Source organism: Pantherophis guttatus, chromosome 6 (genome assembly GCF_059756535.1).
Source record: "Pantherophis guttatus breed Tessera chromosome 6, ASM5975653v1, whole genome shotgun sequence".
Lineage (NCBI taxonomy): Eukaryota > Metazoa > Chordata > Lepidosauria > Squamata > Colubridae > Pantherophis > Pantherophis guttatus.
Window position 1 is genome coordinate 98,381,274 of NC_142068.1, and position 18,842 is coordinate 98,400,115.

At 40.0% G+C, this 18,842-nt stretch overlaps 1 protein-coding gene across 8 annotated transcripts in view; it reads right to left on the bottom strand.

The window, feature by feature from the left end:
• Positions 1-18,384, bottom strand: part of SEC24C (SEC24 homolog C, COPII component) — a 44,494-nt gene extending 26,110 nt beyond the window's left edge. For 2 of the 8 annotated variants that reach the window (XM_087872312.1, XM_034435281.3), the window contains exons 1-6: positions 18,069-18,234; positions 9,742-9,945; positions 7,621-7,704; positions 6,516-6,660; positions 2,618-2,796; positions 897-1,361 (exon numbers count right to left, since the gene is read on the bottom strand). In XM_087872312.1, coding sequence (XP_087728438.1) covers positions 897-1,361; positions 2,618-2,796; positions 6,516-6,660; positions 7,621-7,704; positions 9,742-9,916 — 1,048 coding nt within the window. In that variant the 5' untranslated portion in view covers positions 9,917-9,945; positions 18,069-18,234. Of the gene's footprint in view, positions 1-896; positions 1,362-2,617; positions 2,797-6,515; positions 6,661-7,620; positions 7,705-9,741; positions 9,946-17,781 lie in introns of all 8 variants that reach the window. The other 6 variants (XM_087872314.1, XM_034435284.3, XM_034435283.3 and 3 more) reach the window with 5 other exon arrangements.
• Positions 18,385-18,842: the final 458 nt, after the last annotated feature.

An 18,842-nucleotide genomic window follows, 5' to 3' on the forward strand; every position in this document is an offset into this window, starting at 1 on the left:
AGTGGGCCAGATGAATACTGAATGGATGCTGGGAGGCAGAGGCAGATTTTTTTTCTTCTTGTTTTCCTCCCCAAAAGCTAGGTGCGTCTTATAGTCCAAAAATATGGTAATTACTTTTAGCATTAAGAATTCAATTCAGTCATATATAATAAAGGCGGGGGGGGGGGAGGCTTTCTATACTGTATGCAAGAAAATTATAGGCCCCTAGTTTCATTGTTTAGTATTCCTTAAATAAGCAGATCAACCTTCAAACTTTAAGTGACTTCTTGTGAAATAATCCGTAAGATTTGAATTTTTTTTAAAAAAGTACAATTCTCAACTGTTAAAAAAATATTGCAAAGGCAGCTATGAAAATGACCACTAATTCACTGTTCATTATGCTTGGAAGCAAATTAATTTATATATGGAAACATATCATATCTTAATGTAGGAAAAATATTAGGTGACCAAAATGATTTTTTTTTTAGTTTTCAAAATCAGCAGAGGAAAAATGTTATATGAAAAATGGTACCGGAAAATCTAGAGAAAAGAGCTACATGTACCACAGTAGAAATAGTACACTGGGAATTGTTTTTTTTAGCTTTAGATGATGAAGAAATTGATATTTTATGATATGAAATTATTATTCAGCATCTTAGAGAACAAAAAGAGATACTAGTATCTATTATACAACTCAAATGAAATACTAAGATTCTACCAAACACCACCCCATCTCTCAGTCCAAATCCAATTCAGAGGGCCAAAAGGAGCCTCTGAATCAAATGCTGCAGGAGAAAAAGTGTAGGGAGCAGCTCACCCACATGAATATAAGCCTCACTAGTGTTTGGATACAGCCAATTGACCTTTCCTTAGATGTAAGTTAGGGACCAATGAACAGATCATTTTTTACAACATACCATTTTGCTGCAGTGCATATCCTGGTTGTGAAGGATGGACGGGAGGTGGTCCCTGCAGTCCTGTTACTGGTGGCCCAGGAAGTGGTCCTGTCATAAGTGGCTGAGGTGGTGGTGAGGTCACATGATTTGGCTGTGAAGTGAGCAGTCCAGTAACTGGTTGTCCAGGCAACAATGCACCCTGCATTGTGGGAGGCCTTGAAATCCCCGTAGCAGCAGGATAACTGGATACTCCAACCCCAGCAGTTGAAGGTGGGGGAGCAAATAGGGGAGGTTGAGCGGAAGTATGCAGGGCTGATGGACCTGATATAGGTGGCTGAGCTATAGGAAGACCCTGAGACAAGGTGGTAGGAGGCAATCCATGAGATACGTTGGGAGGTGCTGGTCCTTGGCCTGAATATGACATATATTGCCCAGATCCACGTGCAGTAAAACTTCCTGAGGCCGATGTAACCGATGTCAGAGGACCTGAGGAGGAGATGCATCAAACAAAATTTAATAACTATTTCCATTTTCTTGGTAGTCTTGGAAAACATACTGTATATTGATGACTGAATTTTGTAATGTTCCTTAACAAATAACTTGACTGATTTCATATGCTAAGAGTTACTTTCATTACACACGTAGAAAATACAGTACATGTGAAAACATACTGATTACCTCAATTACCTAAGCTTTAATATAAGACATGTTTGAACAGCTCTTAAATTTGAATTGGACTAAAAATTAAGACTGGCAATAATGCCAATCCATTAAAGTCCAGATCAATTCAAATAGGCAATAAAGCATACCGATTTCATATTTTCCAGGAAGTAAAATGAATTTTTGCTAATGCCAAAATTGCCACAAAAGGTGCCACAAAAGGAAAACAGATCAATTAAGAATTCAATTCAGTCATATATAATAAAGGCGGGGGGGGGGGAGGGCTTTCTATACTGTATGCAAGAAAATTATAGGCCCCTAGTTTCATTGTTTTGTATTCCTTAAATAAGCAGATCAACCTTCAAACTTTAAGTGACTTCTGTGAAATAACGTAAAGCAATAACAAAGTTTTGACACCAAAATTTAATTCCGCTGATTGTTAATGCATCATTTTAAAGTACAATATATTTAGTTTGGATTCAACATCTATTCTACACACACACAGCTCTTTCAAATTCAAGTAATATATAAAGAAATGGATGACATACACTGTACTATTTTAAATCAGGAGCAGGCAAGCCACAGAACACATATGGATAAGACCACAAATACAGCTACAAATTTTAATACTATGATTTAAATCCATCTTTCTCAACATGGTACTCTAAACATATATCATAATATATGTCATAACTATCATAACTGTTATTCATAATCCATGGGAGAGAAGTATCACAAAGTCTCATTTTGAACCACGCGAGCAATATTTATTTCCTTTTCTCAGCTTCAGGCAGAATACTTTTTAATCACCCTTATGCTTTTTTCAGCACTGCTATTAAACCTATCCCCTGTATTTTTTATTAGGTTGTAACTGTGCATGTTGTCCTGCACTGTACTGATACACACTACAGAAGCTTTTATTCTACAAGTACGAACAGATGAGAGTTTCAAACAAAACCAATGGATGTGATTTTAAACGCTGTAGCAGGCTAAACTTTCTTCAGGAAAGTTTCAGGATAAACTTTCCTGAAGAAACTTCCAAACCAAATCACCCACATCATGCCAATGTTACCACTTCTCACCATAGCCCAGTCCAGCTGGGGATGGGACAGAGGATGTTCCCCTGCCTATCTGCATTTCTGCCACCTGACTAGTCAGCTGTTGGGTGCTTGTTGGAGGCAGTCCATATTGCTGGAAAGCAGGAGTGTGAGCCACAGAAGGAGGTGCTGTGCCCGCCATGAACTGTTGAGAAGCAGAGGCTCTGGAGGGAAGAGAATAAAGACAGCTCTTTATTGACATAGGTCACTTAGGTTACATCATTGCTTATACTTAGCCCTGGAAAGAGACAAATCCTTACACTTCTTGGACTGTGGTGGATCTAAAGTTCTTTTTCAATTCAGAACAGGAAATTTGAATAATTGTATACTATATGTCACTTTCTGACAATATCATGTATGGATAATGGATAAGATAAAGCACAAGGGGCCATTGTAGAAATAACTTTTAAAGTGTTTACATATAAAGTGTTTAAATTTGGATCTAAATTTCAGGCTTTCAGAGAGAATTTAACTAGAAGGAAATAATCTGTCTATTCAGACAATGTCAATTATCTGTGTATTGCACATCTTTTATATGTACTAATAGGATTGATAGAGGCACCTGTTGGCAGATCCTTAAAAAAGCCACACCTTTTCTCGAGATCACAAAGCTATGGCTTCCGACAGATGCAATGAAGACAACCATGCCAGGTTCAAATGGTGCATGTTATTATTATTTATATTTAAAGACCAGCCAAACAAAATGACTCTGAGTGACTTACAATTAAAACAAAAACACCTACAGTATGTATGTATGTATGTATGTATGTATGTATGTATGTATGTATGTATGTACTAGCTGGACACCCATGCTTCGCTACGAAACTATGTGATTGGGTGTGATAAATTGACACTTAAAGCCTGAAACTTAATGTAGAATCTGTAGCTCCGTAGCATCAGAGCGTGTTAATATAAGGCAACTGGCAGTTGGGACAGAGTTCCTTTCAGGTGGGGAGGGGGAATAGAATGTCTAACTCCTTAGCATCAGAGCATGTGAATATAATACTATATATGAAATAGTAATGATCTCATGGTCACTTCAAAAAATCCTTTCTTAGTGAGCACCTAGAAGCCAAGAGGAACACATGTGGCAAATTTCAAGTTTGTAGGCTTTATGGTTCTGGAGATTTCATGATGATGTATGAGTGGTTTTTGCTTTTGCAGAGTTGTGGGAAGGAATCATATTCTTCCCAAATAATATTTCAAATGAAAAAATGGATTTATTTCTTCAATACCTCCTCATAGTTTCTTATTCTGTTATAATTTCATTGCCTTTATTTGTAATTTCCTTAGCACTTTGCTGTTTGAGGCACCACTACTGGAAAGAAATAAATTTCACCTTACTTGACCCACGTGGCCGCCCTGGAGCCAGCAAGAGGCCGCCCCCACCCTGCCCTCTGGCTGTGCTCAGGGAGCAACGAGTGTGCGGGTCCTGGAATCCCTGGGAACCATCTTGCCCCACAGGCTGAGCTCCTCAAGGCTGCTGCTGCTGTGCTCACTCTCTTTGGCCAGGTTGCTCATGGTATGTGCAGGAGGAGAAAGTGTATGGGTCCAATGGAGGCCCACTCCATCTCCTTGTGAGAAGATCTGGCTTTGTAACCAAAGCATCCTTAGCGATAGGATGGGAGACCACCAGGAGAAGAGGGGGCAAGGGGATGGCGAAAGGGCAGCAGGGCAGTTGGTGGCCAAGTACTAAGGCAGGACTTCCTTCAGACCCTCCCTTCCTCTCATAATCTCCCTCCCTCCCTCCTTTTTATTCCCATCTGGCTTCCTTCCTTCCTTCCTTCCTTCTCATTCCTAACTTCCTTCTTATTCCCATATTCCTTCCTTCTCATTTCCATCTTCCTTCCTTCTTCCCCTCTTCCCCTTCCTCCCCCCCTTCCTCCTATCCCTATCCCCTTCCTTCCTTCCTTCCTTCCCTTCCTCCCTCCTCATTCCCATCTCCTTTCCTACACGCTCAGGAAAGGACAAGGGGAGGGGGAGAGATTGGCAGTGCTGCCGGTGGCCGTAGCTTTCCCACACGGGGCAGGGGTGGTCCTGGTGAAGAGAAAGCCTTGCATGCTACAAGGTCAGGCCGGTGAGTGGAGCATGGAGGCACTGGTGACAGACGCACTACTGATCTACAACTTGTGGCAGCCCTCTGGGCTGGAATGCAGTCAGCCTTAAGATCTGACCCACACAGTTGCCCTGGAGCCAGTGAGGAGCCGTCCCACTGCCTTGGCCCCACCCCCTGGGCATGCCGCAGGAGGCAGTGAGTGCTGGGGTTCTGGGTGAAAGAGAAGCACTCAGAATGCAGTCAACCTGCGGGGCAAGATGGTCCCTAGGGACGCCAGGCCCCATACACTCACCGCTTCCTGTGCGGAGGTGGGGGGGACAGCCTCTCACTGGTTCCAGGGCAGCCCCACAAATCTAAGGCTGACTGCATCACCAGGTTGTAGATAAGTGTCTAGTTGGCTTGGGCTGGGCCGAGGTGCCACAGGCCAGTCCTTCACTGTTTCCAAGGCGGCCCTGTGGGCAGATCTAACCACATTGCGGGCCAGATCTGGCCTGGGGACCTTGAGTTTGACACCCCTGCCTTATAAGATGAGCATTACACAACTCTAAAAACTTGCTTTCCACTTTTTTCCCAATGTTGAACCGCCAAACTGTTAGCACCCAGCAGTCAGCAGAAGTAGCCTGCTGATGGCACCACCACGACTTAACTATTGTCGTGGTGTTGGTACTTATGCATAACTATTGTCACACACAATTCGTCTGCCTCCACAGTTTTCTGGACAACCGGGGAATAATAAAAGTTAATACAATCCTAGTTAAAAGTACAGGCAATATACTGCAACTAACAATTGTTAGAAACAATAAAAATACAAAACTAAGGCAAGTTTCCTTAAAATAATGAAATTACTTAGCTTACTATGACTAAGAGTCTAAGGGGATGGCAAAAAGAAGCTAAGCTGTTCCTTTTAATCTAAAGAGCCCTAATGGCAGCTGGGGGCAGAGTCATAATCTGCACTCAATAATAGATTCCATTTCTAGACAACAGCAGAAGTCTGCACTTGAATTATCATGCCTCACCAGGATCAGGATCTGGCTATAACAGATGGAAAAAGAACATGGGAAGGATGAGAAAATTAAACGAGGAAGTAATAAAAACATCTATGAAGATGGAAAAAATAAGGCCAAGAAACATGAAAAGCAGAGACCCATTGTCTCATATATGCACAAGCTTCACTAAACTGAAAGGGATTTAGTTTTAAGTATATGAACACCAGCCGGGATTATAGCTGCACAATGAAAAGAAGTTGCCAGAGGTCATAGCCATCTTTTTCAGGGAAACTTAAGTTGAAAACAATGATATAGTGAGAGTACTTTAAAAGTACTCTCAACTGACACTGCAGAAATATAAAGAAGCATGCTTTTAAAGCCAATATCTCCCAATTTATTAAGAGCTATTTAATACTATTAGAATCCTTTTTCAATCAGAGGATACTATATGCCCATTATCGTTTTAAAGTTATTGTTTAGCAGCTTCGCATACAGGGGAAACTTTATTGATTGATTTATGGAGTGCTTTTTGCAGTTTCTATAATATAGCTAGTGTTGCATATTCTTAAAAATATGAAACCCTATATGAAAAAATAAATAAAACACCAGACTATACAACTAATGAGTATGGAATGACTAATTCCAATTCATGCTTATACAGAAAATGCTTGCTTCGAAGTTCCCCATCATCTTTCAAGTGAGATCAGGAATCTCCACAAGCATAGACTGTAGGCAAATCTACAACTTATGGCAAAAATATGGCAAGATAGAATGCCATGTTTTCTGTCTTCCCGTCCCACAAATATCAGGTTCACGTCCTGAGTAGACTTTTCTTAAATACCTTTGCACGGGAACTGTAGAAGCAGGTATCCCATTTCGTACATCTCCTTGTCCAAACTGACTACAGGCAGGTTGTTCAGAAGGGATTAATGTTCCAGATGTCGATGCAGATACTCCAGATGAGGTGGGAGGAGCTCTTAGAGAACCTAGAAGTATTGAATTCCATTGTCACTTACACATCAATTATCAAAATTGTTGGCATGACCATTCATAAAAACCACATGAAATAGACCCACAGCATTAAATGTCGTATATTATCTTTTCAGGTATATTTCATGCTACACAAGAATTTTATTACGAGAAAGAGAAAATAAAAAATAAAGATTAGCTACATATGACATTTGGCAGAGGACCCACCAGACAACAGGAGAAAATGTTTTTGTTTAAGAAAGAAAGAGTGATCTATGTTAATGACAGTTTAGTAATGAACAAAAGCATGCTGTTCTGTTCAAACTCTGCAATTCCTCATGCAGAAAAATATAGCTAATAAACTATAACTACTCTTCAGATGGTTTATTCAGTGTGACATGTGCCTGAGGGATTCTAGCTTGTCCCTCTCACTGTTTTATCCTGATATAATGTAATATACAGTAAGAGAAAGGAAAACTAAGTCTTGTTATTTAGTAGAGGAACAAAGGCCAAACTCCTTCAGCCGATTAGCACATATTAAAATAAATCAATCTTTATGATTAATGAACAGATCAGCACCGCAAGTTAGAAGTTCTAGTACACATGAATACTGTGCTTTTTCAGTTAAATTACACAAAGGGCAGAAATAGAATTGAGAAAATATTGGCATTGTTTTCATAGCCCACTATTTCCTAGCTCTATTTTAACCATCAGGTTAAAACTGACTTACAATTTAGTGTTTCTCTATTTTTAGAAAACCTTTTGTTACTAGAAAGTATTTGTGATCATATTAGGATTTTTCCTTGCTGCATAAAACCTTTGGCCTACTGTCATACATTTATAGGAAATATCTGCAAATGCCTTATAGGCATACTCATTTCTCTACACTACAATAGTTTAATATTCAGATGAAGTGGAATAGTTAAAGCAAATGCATTAGAAAGTCTTTTTTCACATGATAAATGGAAAGCATTTACCTAGGAAGTTAGGAGCAAAGGAAGCATCAGAATCAAGAGAGACAGGAGGATTCTTAGAAGGAAACCCCAGGGAAGGATAGTAACCTAGAAAGGCAAAGGTATAATAATGTGTTTGTATGTGCCCATTAATATGTATTATGCCAGATGTTAAAAATGGAAAAACAAATATATTATATACATAAATGTAATAAATTATTTCTTTTCCCTCCCACCTAACAGTCATGTGACTGAAAAGCAGCATAGGCAACAACAAAGCCTAACCAGAGGAGGGCTTTGTGGTATTAGCATTTAATGGCTTAGCAACATATTTATTTTAAAATAGAGTAGTCACAGGGGGGAGGGAGGGAACAGAGAAGCTATGTTTTCAAAGGTGCTTCTACAAATCAATACACATTAAAATGTTCTACTAGGACACTGAACTCAAAGTCGAAACAATCCTTTACAGTGAATGGAGATTTGAATACAGCACCTATTTGCAAGTCCTCAAAACAGTTGTCTCTCTCACGAATGAATGTGTCCCAGGATAATGTTGCAGGGTCCAATGTGGGTCGATCACAGGGACCAAAGCTTTTGTCATCTGAGTTTTTGAACTCATGCTGGAGCCCATCTTCAGAGAACGTGTCTTCAGAAGTGTGTGTTGTGTCTTTTCTTAGGACTGTTGTTCAATCCTCCCCAAAAGAGACATTTGATTGAAGGAAGTGCAGACAAATGCCACATTCACACTCCTGCATGCTCTAGAGCACTTTCCACCTTCTTACCCAAAGCACTGCAGAGCCTTGTTTTCTACTAAGCACATCTCAAGCATAAATGTAAAAACAAGTGATTGAATACTGTATGTACTGGCCACTTCTAAATAATTGTTAACAGTTGTCACGATTATTGCTCAAAAATGTTCAGGCAGACCATCTCAAACTAGCTACGAAGTTGTATTTCTACATATATTCAACATATATTTTGCTATATTTGTTATTGCTCTTGCTTTATATGAATCACATAAGTTATCAGTGTTTAATATGAAACAGATGCTGGATATCACAGTACAACAACTGAGAATGGAGTCAGAGCTCATTTTGTTTAGTCCATGGCACCAATTTCTTGCCACTTAGTTTCTGCTATTACATGGAAAATAATTTAAAGAGTGAAAATGGATAAAAGTCCATATATTAATTCTAACACTAACAACCAAGGGCATCAGTTGGAAGATCCCTGTTCTAGCATTTGAACTGATAATTCTTTAGGTTTCTGATTATCAAGGGCTCACTTCTATCAATCTATCAATTAAGTGCTGAATAAACTTAAATTCATGCATTTTGCATCTAATCTGGCAATGCATACTTCTACGTAACAATTTTTAAAATAATATTTACAACTTCTCATAAAAAGGTCAAAAGTTGAACTATTTAAAAGCAATGCAAAACTTAAACTGCTCACATATTTACTGGCCAGCAATAAATATTGTTTTTACAGAACAGTTTTTTAAAAAAAAAGTAACTTCTCATCAGGAATAGTGCAAGATTTTCAAGTAATCAGTAGAACATAAAATTTCTACAAACTGGAGGTTTTTATTCCTTTTTGATGAATAATATAGACAAAAATTAAGTCTGAGGCATGAACTCTTCACCAAATTCCTACTAATTCATATCCCCATGCCTTAAAATTACAAAAGCCCTGCATTATCTGCCAAGTACGGAGAAATATAAATACGGCAAATGTGCCACTTTTGTCCATCATTGCTATTTCAAGAACAAAAACTAGTTTTCCAATAGCAAAGAACCTAATCTCTATTTCTTCAAACAGCCTTCTAGAAAAGTTTTATTGCCGACAGGCATAATCCCCCCCCCCATTTCTTGACAGGCCATATACCTACACATATCCCTATACCAGCCTCCAGATATGCTTGCCAATATATTATTTGCAACCTACCAAATTTCAGAGAGCAATGTTGCATAATATAGTGTTTTACAACCCACCTACCTCCAGTATTTCATAATGAGGAAGCTGTGTTGAAATCATGAAGATGACAGTTATTAGCTTAAAATAGCTTACTCCTTTACAATGACCATTCTTCCAAGAGAATGAAGAAGCCCAATCCACCCGCTAAAGACCATCCTCTCCTCCTACCTTGGGGAGGGCCTGCTTGTTGGTATCCTGTCACTGGGCCATTGTAAGCCCCGTACTGAGAGGCAGGAATACTTTGCATTTGCTGTCCTCCATAGTCAGGCTGCATGTAATTTGCATATCCAGGCTGTGATTGCCCGTAAGGTGGCCCTGTGTGAGCTTGCTGGTTTACACTCATTATGTTCACATCCCCAGGCTACTCTTCACCTGCGGGAAGGAAAGAGAACCATTTAGAAATCACTCAGAGTAATATTGCTAGGAAGAGGAAAGGTTGAAAGAAACAATTTGATATAACAATGCTTACAGTACATGCCTCTGTGGAGTATGAATTTATTATTTCACATTATATTATTCACTGCTGTTCAATTTATTCCATATAAATAAGTTCTCATATACATATAAGAGTATGATGACTTGCCACCATTAAAGAAGATTAAGGCATAGCATAATTAAACCTCAAACTTCAATTTTCATTCACATTAGATTGTAATTCCCACAAATTTATTTATTTATTTAAGGCTTTTGTATATCATCTTATTACAGGTTCTCAGAGTGGCATTCAATAAATTTTTAAAAAATGAAGCGAGAAGAATATTAAAATATAAAGATATTTATAAAACTATCAGCAGTAATAAAGCAAAATAAAACCTCTTGGATTAAAAAACCTAAAGAAGATAGCTACGGCCCCAACGGGTCAGTTTGCAAAAAAGCATGTTTAGCTTTGACTGGGGTTTGTCACTTGAACTATCCAGAACCCATGTACATTTTATGTACATTTTAAATCTAAGAAAAAAACATGACTGTTTCATTCAATAGAACAGGTTCTTCCTCCTTCCACCTATACAAACCTTAAATCTCTTAACACCACCAACACACTAACAACAGAATGGTAGCAATTCTGGAGCAACAGCTTATAGATAAACTAAATAAAAATCAGGCTATCTCTCCAAATGTCTATCTTAACACAGTATGTAAGGTAAAGGTAAAGGTTCCCCTCACACACGTGCTAGTCGTTCCTGACTCTAGGGGGTAGTGCTCATCTCTGTTTCAAAGCCAAAGAGCCAGCACTGTCCAAAGACGTCTCCGTGGTCATGCACCTGGCATGACTAAATGCCAAATGCGCCCGGAATGCTGTTACCTTCCCACTTGCATTTTTTACGTGCTTTCGAATTGCTAGGTTGGCAGAAGCTGGGACAAGTAACAGAAGCTCCCCCCGTTACACGGCACTAGGGGTTCAAACTGCTGAACTGCCGACCTTTCAATCGTCAAGCTCACCATTTTAGCCACTGAGCCACCGCGTCTTTATTTTTTTTAATTTTAATTTGATTTATATGCCGCCCTTCTCCGGAGACTCAGGGCGGCTTACAGTGCGTTAAGCAATAGCCTTCATTCTTTTGTATATTTATACAAAGTCAGCTTATTGCCCCCACAAACTGGGTCCTCAATTTACCTACCTTAGAAAGGATGGAAGGCTGAGTCAACCTTGAGCTTTGGCGAGATTCGAACCTGCAGTAATTGCAGGCAGCTGGTCTTAATAACCAGCTTAATAACAGGGTGACTTAGACCACTGTACTACCAAGGCTCTTGTTATCTTCATATGTAGTATTCCATATATTAAGGTTGAAAGTAAAACATAAAAAGCATATAGACAGTTCACTTCATTCAGGACAGTATGAAGCTGAATTGAGGATGACTCTTCACAGGAAAAACTAGTTAGGCAATCCCATCAAATTCTGTGTACAGGTAGTCCTTGATTTACAACAGTTCATTTAGTGACCGTTACAACGGCAATGAAAAATGTGACTTATGACCATTTTTCACACTTACGACCATTGCAGCATTCCAATATGATCAAAATTCAGATGTTTAGCAACTGACTCATATTTATGACAGTTGCAGTATCCTGGGGTCATGTGATCACCTTTGGCAACTTTCTGACAAGCAAAGTCAACGGGGAAGCCAGATTCATTTTACAACCCTGTTATTAACTTAACAACTGCAGTGATTCAAGTTAACAAATGTGGAAAGAAAGGTTGTAAAATGGGGCAAAATTCACTTAACAACTGTCTCACTTAGCAACAGAAATTTTGGGCAATTATGATATGAACAATTATGTTCATAGGCCGAGGACTATCTGTACCAGTTGAGCAAGATCCTTTGCACAGGATTCTGATTTAGATTTCTCAATGCATCAGTCTAGTTCACATGAATGTTAACAGCACCAGTAGTAGCTCACAAGTCAGAGAAGGGCCAAAGTGCTTATTGGGAAAGGAAAGTATTTGGGGAATGAAGGGACTGCTCAAAAGCAATCTACGATGACTTTGACTTTGCAGCCACATCAGACTTGAAAAGCACCAGCTAAATTAAGGATGTTAAATTATCCCTCCTAGGTGATCTTGCAACTGGATCAAGGCTACTGACATCACCTAAGGGTAGGCTCTCTGTTTGAGAGCAGATTGGTGAGAGTAGAGCAAGCATTTAGGCTGAAGAATTTATCCAAGTTTTTTTTAATGAATTCAAATTAGCCTCCATCTGCCCTTTCATATGCTGATGTAGTAGCTACTCTATCTTTACACCAGGAGGGCCTAACATAGATTCTGCAAGCATTAACAATCCAATTTTTACTAAGACACATAATATGCAATGTTTGAAGATAAATAATATCCCCAATGGACAAGTCAAGGATTTTTCAATACCTCAAAGTTACTCTTTATTTCTCTTTAACATGAAATTATAAAATATGTATCTACATCTGGGCACTAACCATGTCCAATACAATAGTTCAACGAAACTATTGGTTTGGTTGAACTATTTCAAACCAAACTTGCCAACCAAAGGGTAAATAATTTTTTTGGGAAGCATAATATGCATAAAAGGAAAAGTTGAAGCTGAGTGCTTTACAGTTAAGTTTTGCTAATGTAAGAACCTATGAAAATCTGAGCTAATCCAGGCTAAATTTATAAGAGCAGTGCTCTGTATACTATGTATTCCAAATATGCTTTAGCATCTGAAAACAGCAGAAAGGCACATGTGAGGCGTTGCTAGTTATGATATCCAGCCGAAGTAAATTGCATGAAAGACTATCTCATACTCTTAATCCTAACAGACAGGTTCATTTCATCTTGGAAGAAAACCAGCCACACATAATCACTGCAATTTTCAATCCACTTTGTGCTTCAACAACTTTATGAGAAAAACATCTCTGGAGAAAAAACACTACATGCTTGATTCTGATCTTTGGAGAAACTGAACTTTAGAATTATTATATGGGCAATCTGGGCAGAGGGCCACTTATATCAGTCAGTTATTTTGCTGATATAGTGACTGTTCCACACAGTACAACACTCTCACAGGATATGCACAGGTGGGTATGCCATCTATAATACTGAAGGTATTAGCCTGACTACGTGGCTCAGTGGCTAAGACACAGAGCTTGTCAATCAGAAAGTTCGGCGGTTTGAATCCCTAGTACAGGTCTCCTGCGTGAGCAGGGGGTTGGACTAGATGACTTCCAAGGTCCCTTCCAACTCTGTTACTGTTAAGGTAGATACAATCACATTATTTTGCAAGATCATCTTTGTTCCCATTTGGAAGGTTCAAGAGAACCAGTTCCACAGGTTTTGCTGCACTTTCCCATGTACCAGTTGTGGTATTCTACTATAATATTCTCCATTAGCATGACTGGATGAGGAAAGAGTAGATTTCTTGTTAATGGACAACTCCCCCTACATTCCTACAATGATTGCTACATTTTGCTCAATTTATTGTTTTATTACTTGCAAAAAATTTAAAAACTATTTATGTGCCCAAATGAACAATTAATATGTTTATATTTAGGACACTTAATTTTAGTAAGAAACTAGGGAAGAAATGCAACTAACCACATTTCTAACAAGTCTTCAAGGCAAGACTTTTGCAATGGAATGAATGCTTGTTCAATTAGAGTAAGATGGTTTTTTGACCAATGAATGAGAGAGGCCTTCCTTCTTTCCTTCCTTGGAATTTATAGCACCATTTTACAATTTTAAGAGCACATAAGGACAACTTCATTTCTTCTCAATTAGTTTCCACCCCAGTGGCAAATAACCTGAAAGCATATGAAAATTTACAAAAAACATTTGCGTAAAATATTATATGAGATAACTTCTAGGTAAAAGGAAGCCAACTATGGTACAAGACTATGTCATGTTTCTCACAATTAACTGAATTTCTCAGTTTCTTCCAGAGGAGGAAGGGAAGGAGGGAAGATTCTGTATGTATGAAAATTTTGCTGAATTTCTGAAATTTTAATTTATGGATGCAATCAATCAATCAATCAATCAATCAATCAATCAATCAGAATAGAGCTGGAAGGGACCTTGGAGGTCTTCTAGTCCAGCCCCTTGCTCAAGCAGGAGACCCTATACCATTTCAGACAAGTGACTATCCAGTCTCTTCTTAAAAACCTCCAGTGATGAAGCACCCACAATTTCTGGAGGGAAGCTATTCTACTGGTTAATTGTCCTCATTGTTAGGAAGTTTCTCCTCAATTCCAGGTTGCTTTTCTTTCCATCCATCGTTTCTTGTCCTGCCCTCTGGTGCTTTGGAAAATAAATTGACAGCCTTCCCCCTTTTGTGGTAGCCTCTCAAATACTGGAATGCTGCTGTCATGTCCCTCCTAGTCTTTCTTTTCTCTAGACTAGCCATACCCAAATCCTGCAACCGTTTTTCATATGTTTTAGTCTCCATGCCTTTAATCATCTTAGTTGCTCTTCTTTGTACTTTTTCCAAAGTCTCAATATCTTCTTTGTAATATGATGACAAAAACTATATACAGTATTCCAGGTGTGGCCTTACTAAGGCTTTATAAAGTGGTACTAATATTTCCCATAAATTTGATTCTCTGTCTCTGTTTATGCAAGCAATGACACTGTACTTTACAATTGTATTGCTTAGTGATGGGAGTTCCTGGCCCCAATTACAGTCAGGAAGTGAGGACCAAAATCTTCAGCTACAAGCAAGGCAAGAACAAACAGATGCACTGAACTGGATAGCCAAGGAGGATATGTCTGGGTTCCTTTCTGATGGAGGAGCAACAAATGGAAGTTGTTCTCTCTGCCTGGAATTTTTTTTTCAGGATGGTATAGTTGGCAGTCATCTGAGAATCCCAGTAAAGATAACCACTAAGGAGCATACAGATAGTCCTCGACTTTCAACCACATTTGGGACCAGAATTTTGGTTTTAAGTTGTTGAAATGGCAAGCATGGCAAGCATCATGTGACCAGACTGGGTTTTTTTAAAAATAATGTTTAACTGTGTTTTTATTTATTTGTTTTAGAAGATTTATATGGCTACCCATTCACTCTCAATGACTCTGGGTGGCTTACAAACAATAAAAACCTAATATGAAAATGTAACTGGGAAGAGACAGTCCCACAGATAACCTGGTCCCAAGCCATGAAGGCCAATAGTTGTTAAGCGATCATAAATCCAAATACTCTCTGCCAAATGAGCAATTTTTGTCAGAAACCAACAAAAAACATTGCAAATTGTGTTACATGACCATGGGACACTGCAACTGTTCATAAATGTGAGCTGGCTGCCAAGCACCAAAATGTGGTCACGTCACCATGTCAAAGAGACCCTCCAACAATTAATGACTCTTTATGAGGCCTTTTTACTTTGAATTTTCATAAACTGAGGAGTCCCTGTAAGGCTTAGAGACACATGGGCTAAGGGATGCCAGGGTTAACTTTTTTTTTAATTCAAGTTTTTTATTTTATATGTTTATACATATCAATGCATGAACAGTGTGATATCTGGGTACATTTCAGTACAATATATATAGTATTACTCCTAGTTATTACATTTTCATTGTTTCATATTGTTTCATATTGTATACACGTATCTTTTACTATCGCCCTTCAGTTCTAAACCTTCCTTTTGTTCTTTCATATACCGTGTGTGTGTGTGTGTGTGTGTGTGTGTGTGTGTGTGTGTGCGCGCGTGCGTTTTCTTCTCTAATTGTAGGACCTTTATGTGTATTTCTCCTCAGCTGGGTATTTTCCTACGTAAACCAAGATTTTCAAAATGCACCATAGCTCAGTGAAATCACTGATAAAAGCCTAGAACTAGTGGATGTGATTTCACTGAGCTATGGCTGCATTTTGAAAATCTTGGTTTACGTAGGAAAATACCCGGCTGAGGTATTCAAAGACATGTTTTTTTCACTTCCCTTAGTTCCCTTAGTCTTCACACCAATTTATATAAAAAAATCATCCTTCAATCTTTCATTATTTATTGTCTCAATATACACTCCTAGTACCAATCACAATCATTAATACATTAATACATAATGCTGTATCATTAATACATAATGACCAGGGGTAACGTTTACCAACCAAGGAGGACTCCTACAGGCAATGCATCCAGCCAGGCAAAAGTAAATGCCTTCAAAATTTCGGTATTGTGATGGATAATAGATAGGAGGCCAGCACAAATACTTTCAGATAAATCCCCAGAATTGTAAGGCTTAAATTAGAGTTAAATTGGTTTGAAGATTTCTCAGATATGTTGCTTGAGATATAATGCAACAGTTGATCAGGACTAATAACTAATAAACAAATGCTAATAACTAACAAGCAAAAGGCTGAACTCCCCAATTCACAGTTTGAACCAGTCTTCTTCAATTAAAAAAAATTGTTTGAACAGGCAATATAGGTATTCCTTGACTTACAATCATTTGTTCAGTGAGGATTTGAAGTTATGGTAGTGTTCAAAATTAAGAAATTTAATTACAGCCATCGCTGCACCTCTGTGGTCATTTAACCAAAATTTGGGAGCTTGGCAGCCTATCTGCACTTACGACCACAGGGGCGCTTCAATTTCCCACCCACCAACCATCCCCCATCTATGCACTTTTGGTCCTCTGAATTCCACAGCTTTGCTCCTAAGCTGACTTTCACGGTCTTCTTGCTCTTACTGCTGACCAAGCATGCCTGGCCTGGCCCTTCATGAGGCAGCTGCTGGTCAAATAAGGTTTTCTTCCCAAGGTCACAAATGAAAGATGGCCTAGAAGTGCTTCATGAAGGGCAAGGGCAGGCATCATCAGTGGAAGCAAGAAGGTGAAGTTCAGTGGCGATGGTGGAGCGCAGGGTGGCCAGGGCAACTGCAGGCTGGGCCGGCTGAGGTTTCCTGGGATAGCTGTGGCTTTGCACTATGCTGTTGGGGCAGCTGGGCTTCCTAGGTTGCTGAGTTTGCACTGTACAGCTGGGGCTTTGGGTTGCACTGCCAGAGCAGCTGAGACTTCCCAGGATGCTATAGTTTTAGACTGTATCCACAGAACTATAATTTGCATTTCATAAAAATTGGGATATAAATAAATAAATGCAATATATAAATATATAAGAATTTTTCCTGTATTGTCCTTTGGTCAAACCCACCTCAAAGAATGAAAGAGTGCTCTATGAAGTACACTGAAGGAGCTGGGCAAGAGTAGCCTTGAGAAAGGATGGATATAATAGTGAAATAATCACTATTATAAAACTAATAATAGTTTTAAAAAACGCTTAACAGGAATTTTTTTTAAATTTTAGAAATGCAGGGCATAAGAGAAATAAATCAACAAAATATACGTTTAGATTCTGATCTTATGATTTGGTTGTAAAGACTAAGATATATAATGTTCGAAATATGGAACTATTATGGCTAAGTTACCTGGCATACAGCACAATGCACAGGTTTGAGTACAGTTTAAAAGTATTTAAATTCTCTTTGTTCCTACAATCCGGGATGGTCCAAGACCAGCTGAGATGTAGTGTAGCAGCCTTATCGCTATTGTGGATGTGGAGTTTGTTGTTGTTGTTGTTGTTATAAATCGAGAAGTCGCACCTGCCGAGGACTCCCGGTCCTCCGGTCGCTCAGGGAGATTTCGGGCTGAGGCGAGGAGCAGGACCTCCCACGAAGCCCAGGACACTCGGAAGCACGAAATCGCCCGTCCCGCACGCAGCCAAGCCTCGCTTACGGCATTTCGCCAGAACCCAGGAGTCCCGCAGCACACTCACCCATGACGGACAGGCCCCGGGCACGTGGGAAAGGGAGGCAGGCGAGCTCCTCTCAGCTGCTCCCACCAAGAGCCGTCAGGAAAGGGGCAAGAGGGAAGACGCGGCCCCTTCCTGCACTCGCCGGCGGGAAGGGCCCAGGCCAACCTGGAGCCCTTTCGAAGACGGTCGGAGCCGACCGGCAGATGCAAACGTGAGCCCGGGCCGGCCGACTAGGAAGCCACCGCGGGGCCTTTCTCTTCGCCGACGGGCCGCCCGCGACAGGAACCAGCGCTCGGCCCAGGACTCACCACAGCCAGCGGCCCCGGCAATGACCACTTCCGGTTCCTGGGCCGGGCGCTCCCCGGAAGTGCCCCTCCCAGTCCACTCTGCGATTCCTCCGAGCTGCCACGTCCTCACTCTATCAACGGCCCGCCCAAGAGGACGCACCATTAAGAAAAAACGGGAACAGGAAATGACGCATGACCTTTTGCGGCCCCGTGATTGCTTGCTCGTTCCTGTTTCCGGTTTGTGTGTGCGGGGGGGGGGGAACACGGGCTCGTGTTTTCTTGCTGTCTCCGCCAGAATCTCTTCACATGTGAATCGGCTACGTAGATCGTTACGTCCGCCGTCCTCTCCGTAGCACGTTCAAAACGGGCGAATCAATTATGGGCCGCCGCTTTGACGCAGCGTAGTTTCTTACTCGGATTAGCTGCGTGGGCAAAATGTATAGAGGAGAACCGTCTGAAAGCTAAGCCGCGTTTGAAAAGCCGTTTTAAGTGGAGATGGCAGTCGTTGGTAGCTGTTGTCAGGGTTGTACCGTTAGCGTCAACTTCTGTTGTATAGGAATCAAAATCGGGAAATGCTCTTAAGAAGTCAAAGGTGTAATAACTACCATCTTATTCCAAAAAAAGCTGCCCTCCAACAAAACCCTAGGAAGTTAATACATGCTGGATTGGATACCGAGATACTGCAGCAGCTAAAGTCTAGTTCAGTCCAAGGTTTACTTGGAGAATTACATTAAAACAGTCAAGCGTTCACTTTGCCCAAAATCCAGTCCTGCAGACTTAGTTGAGAAAAATGTA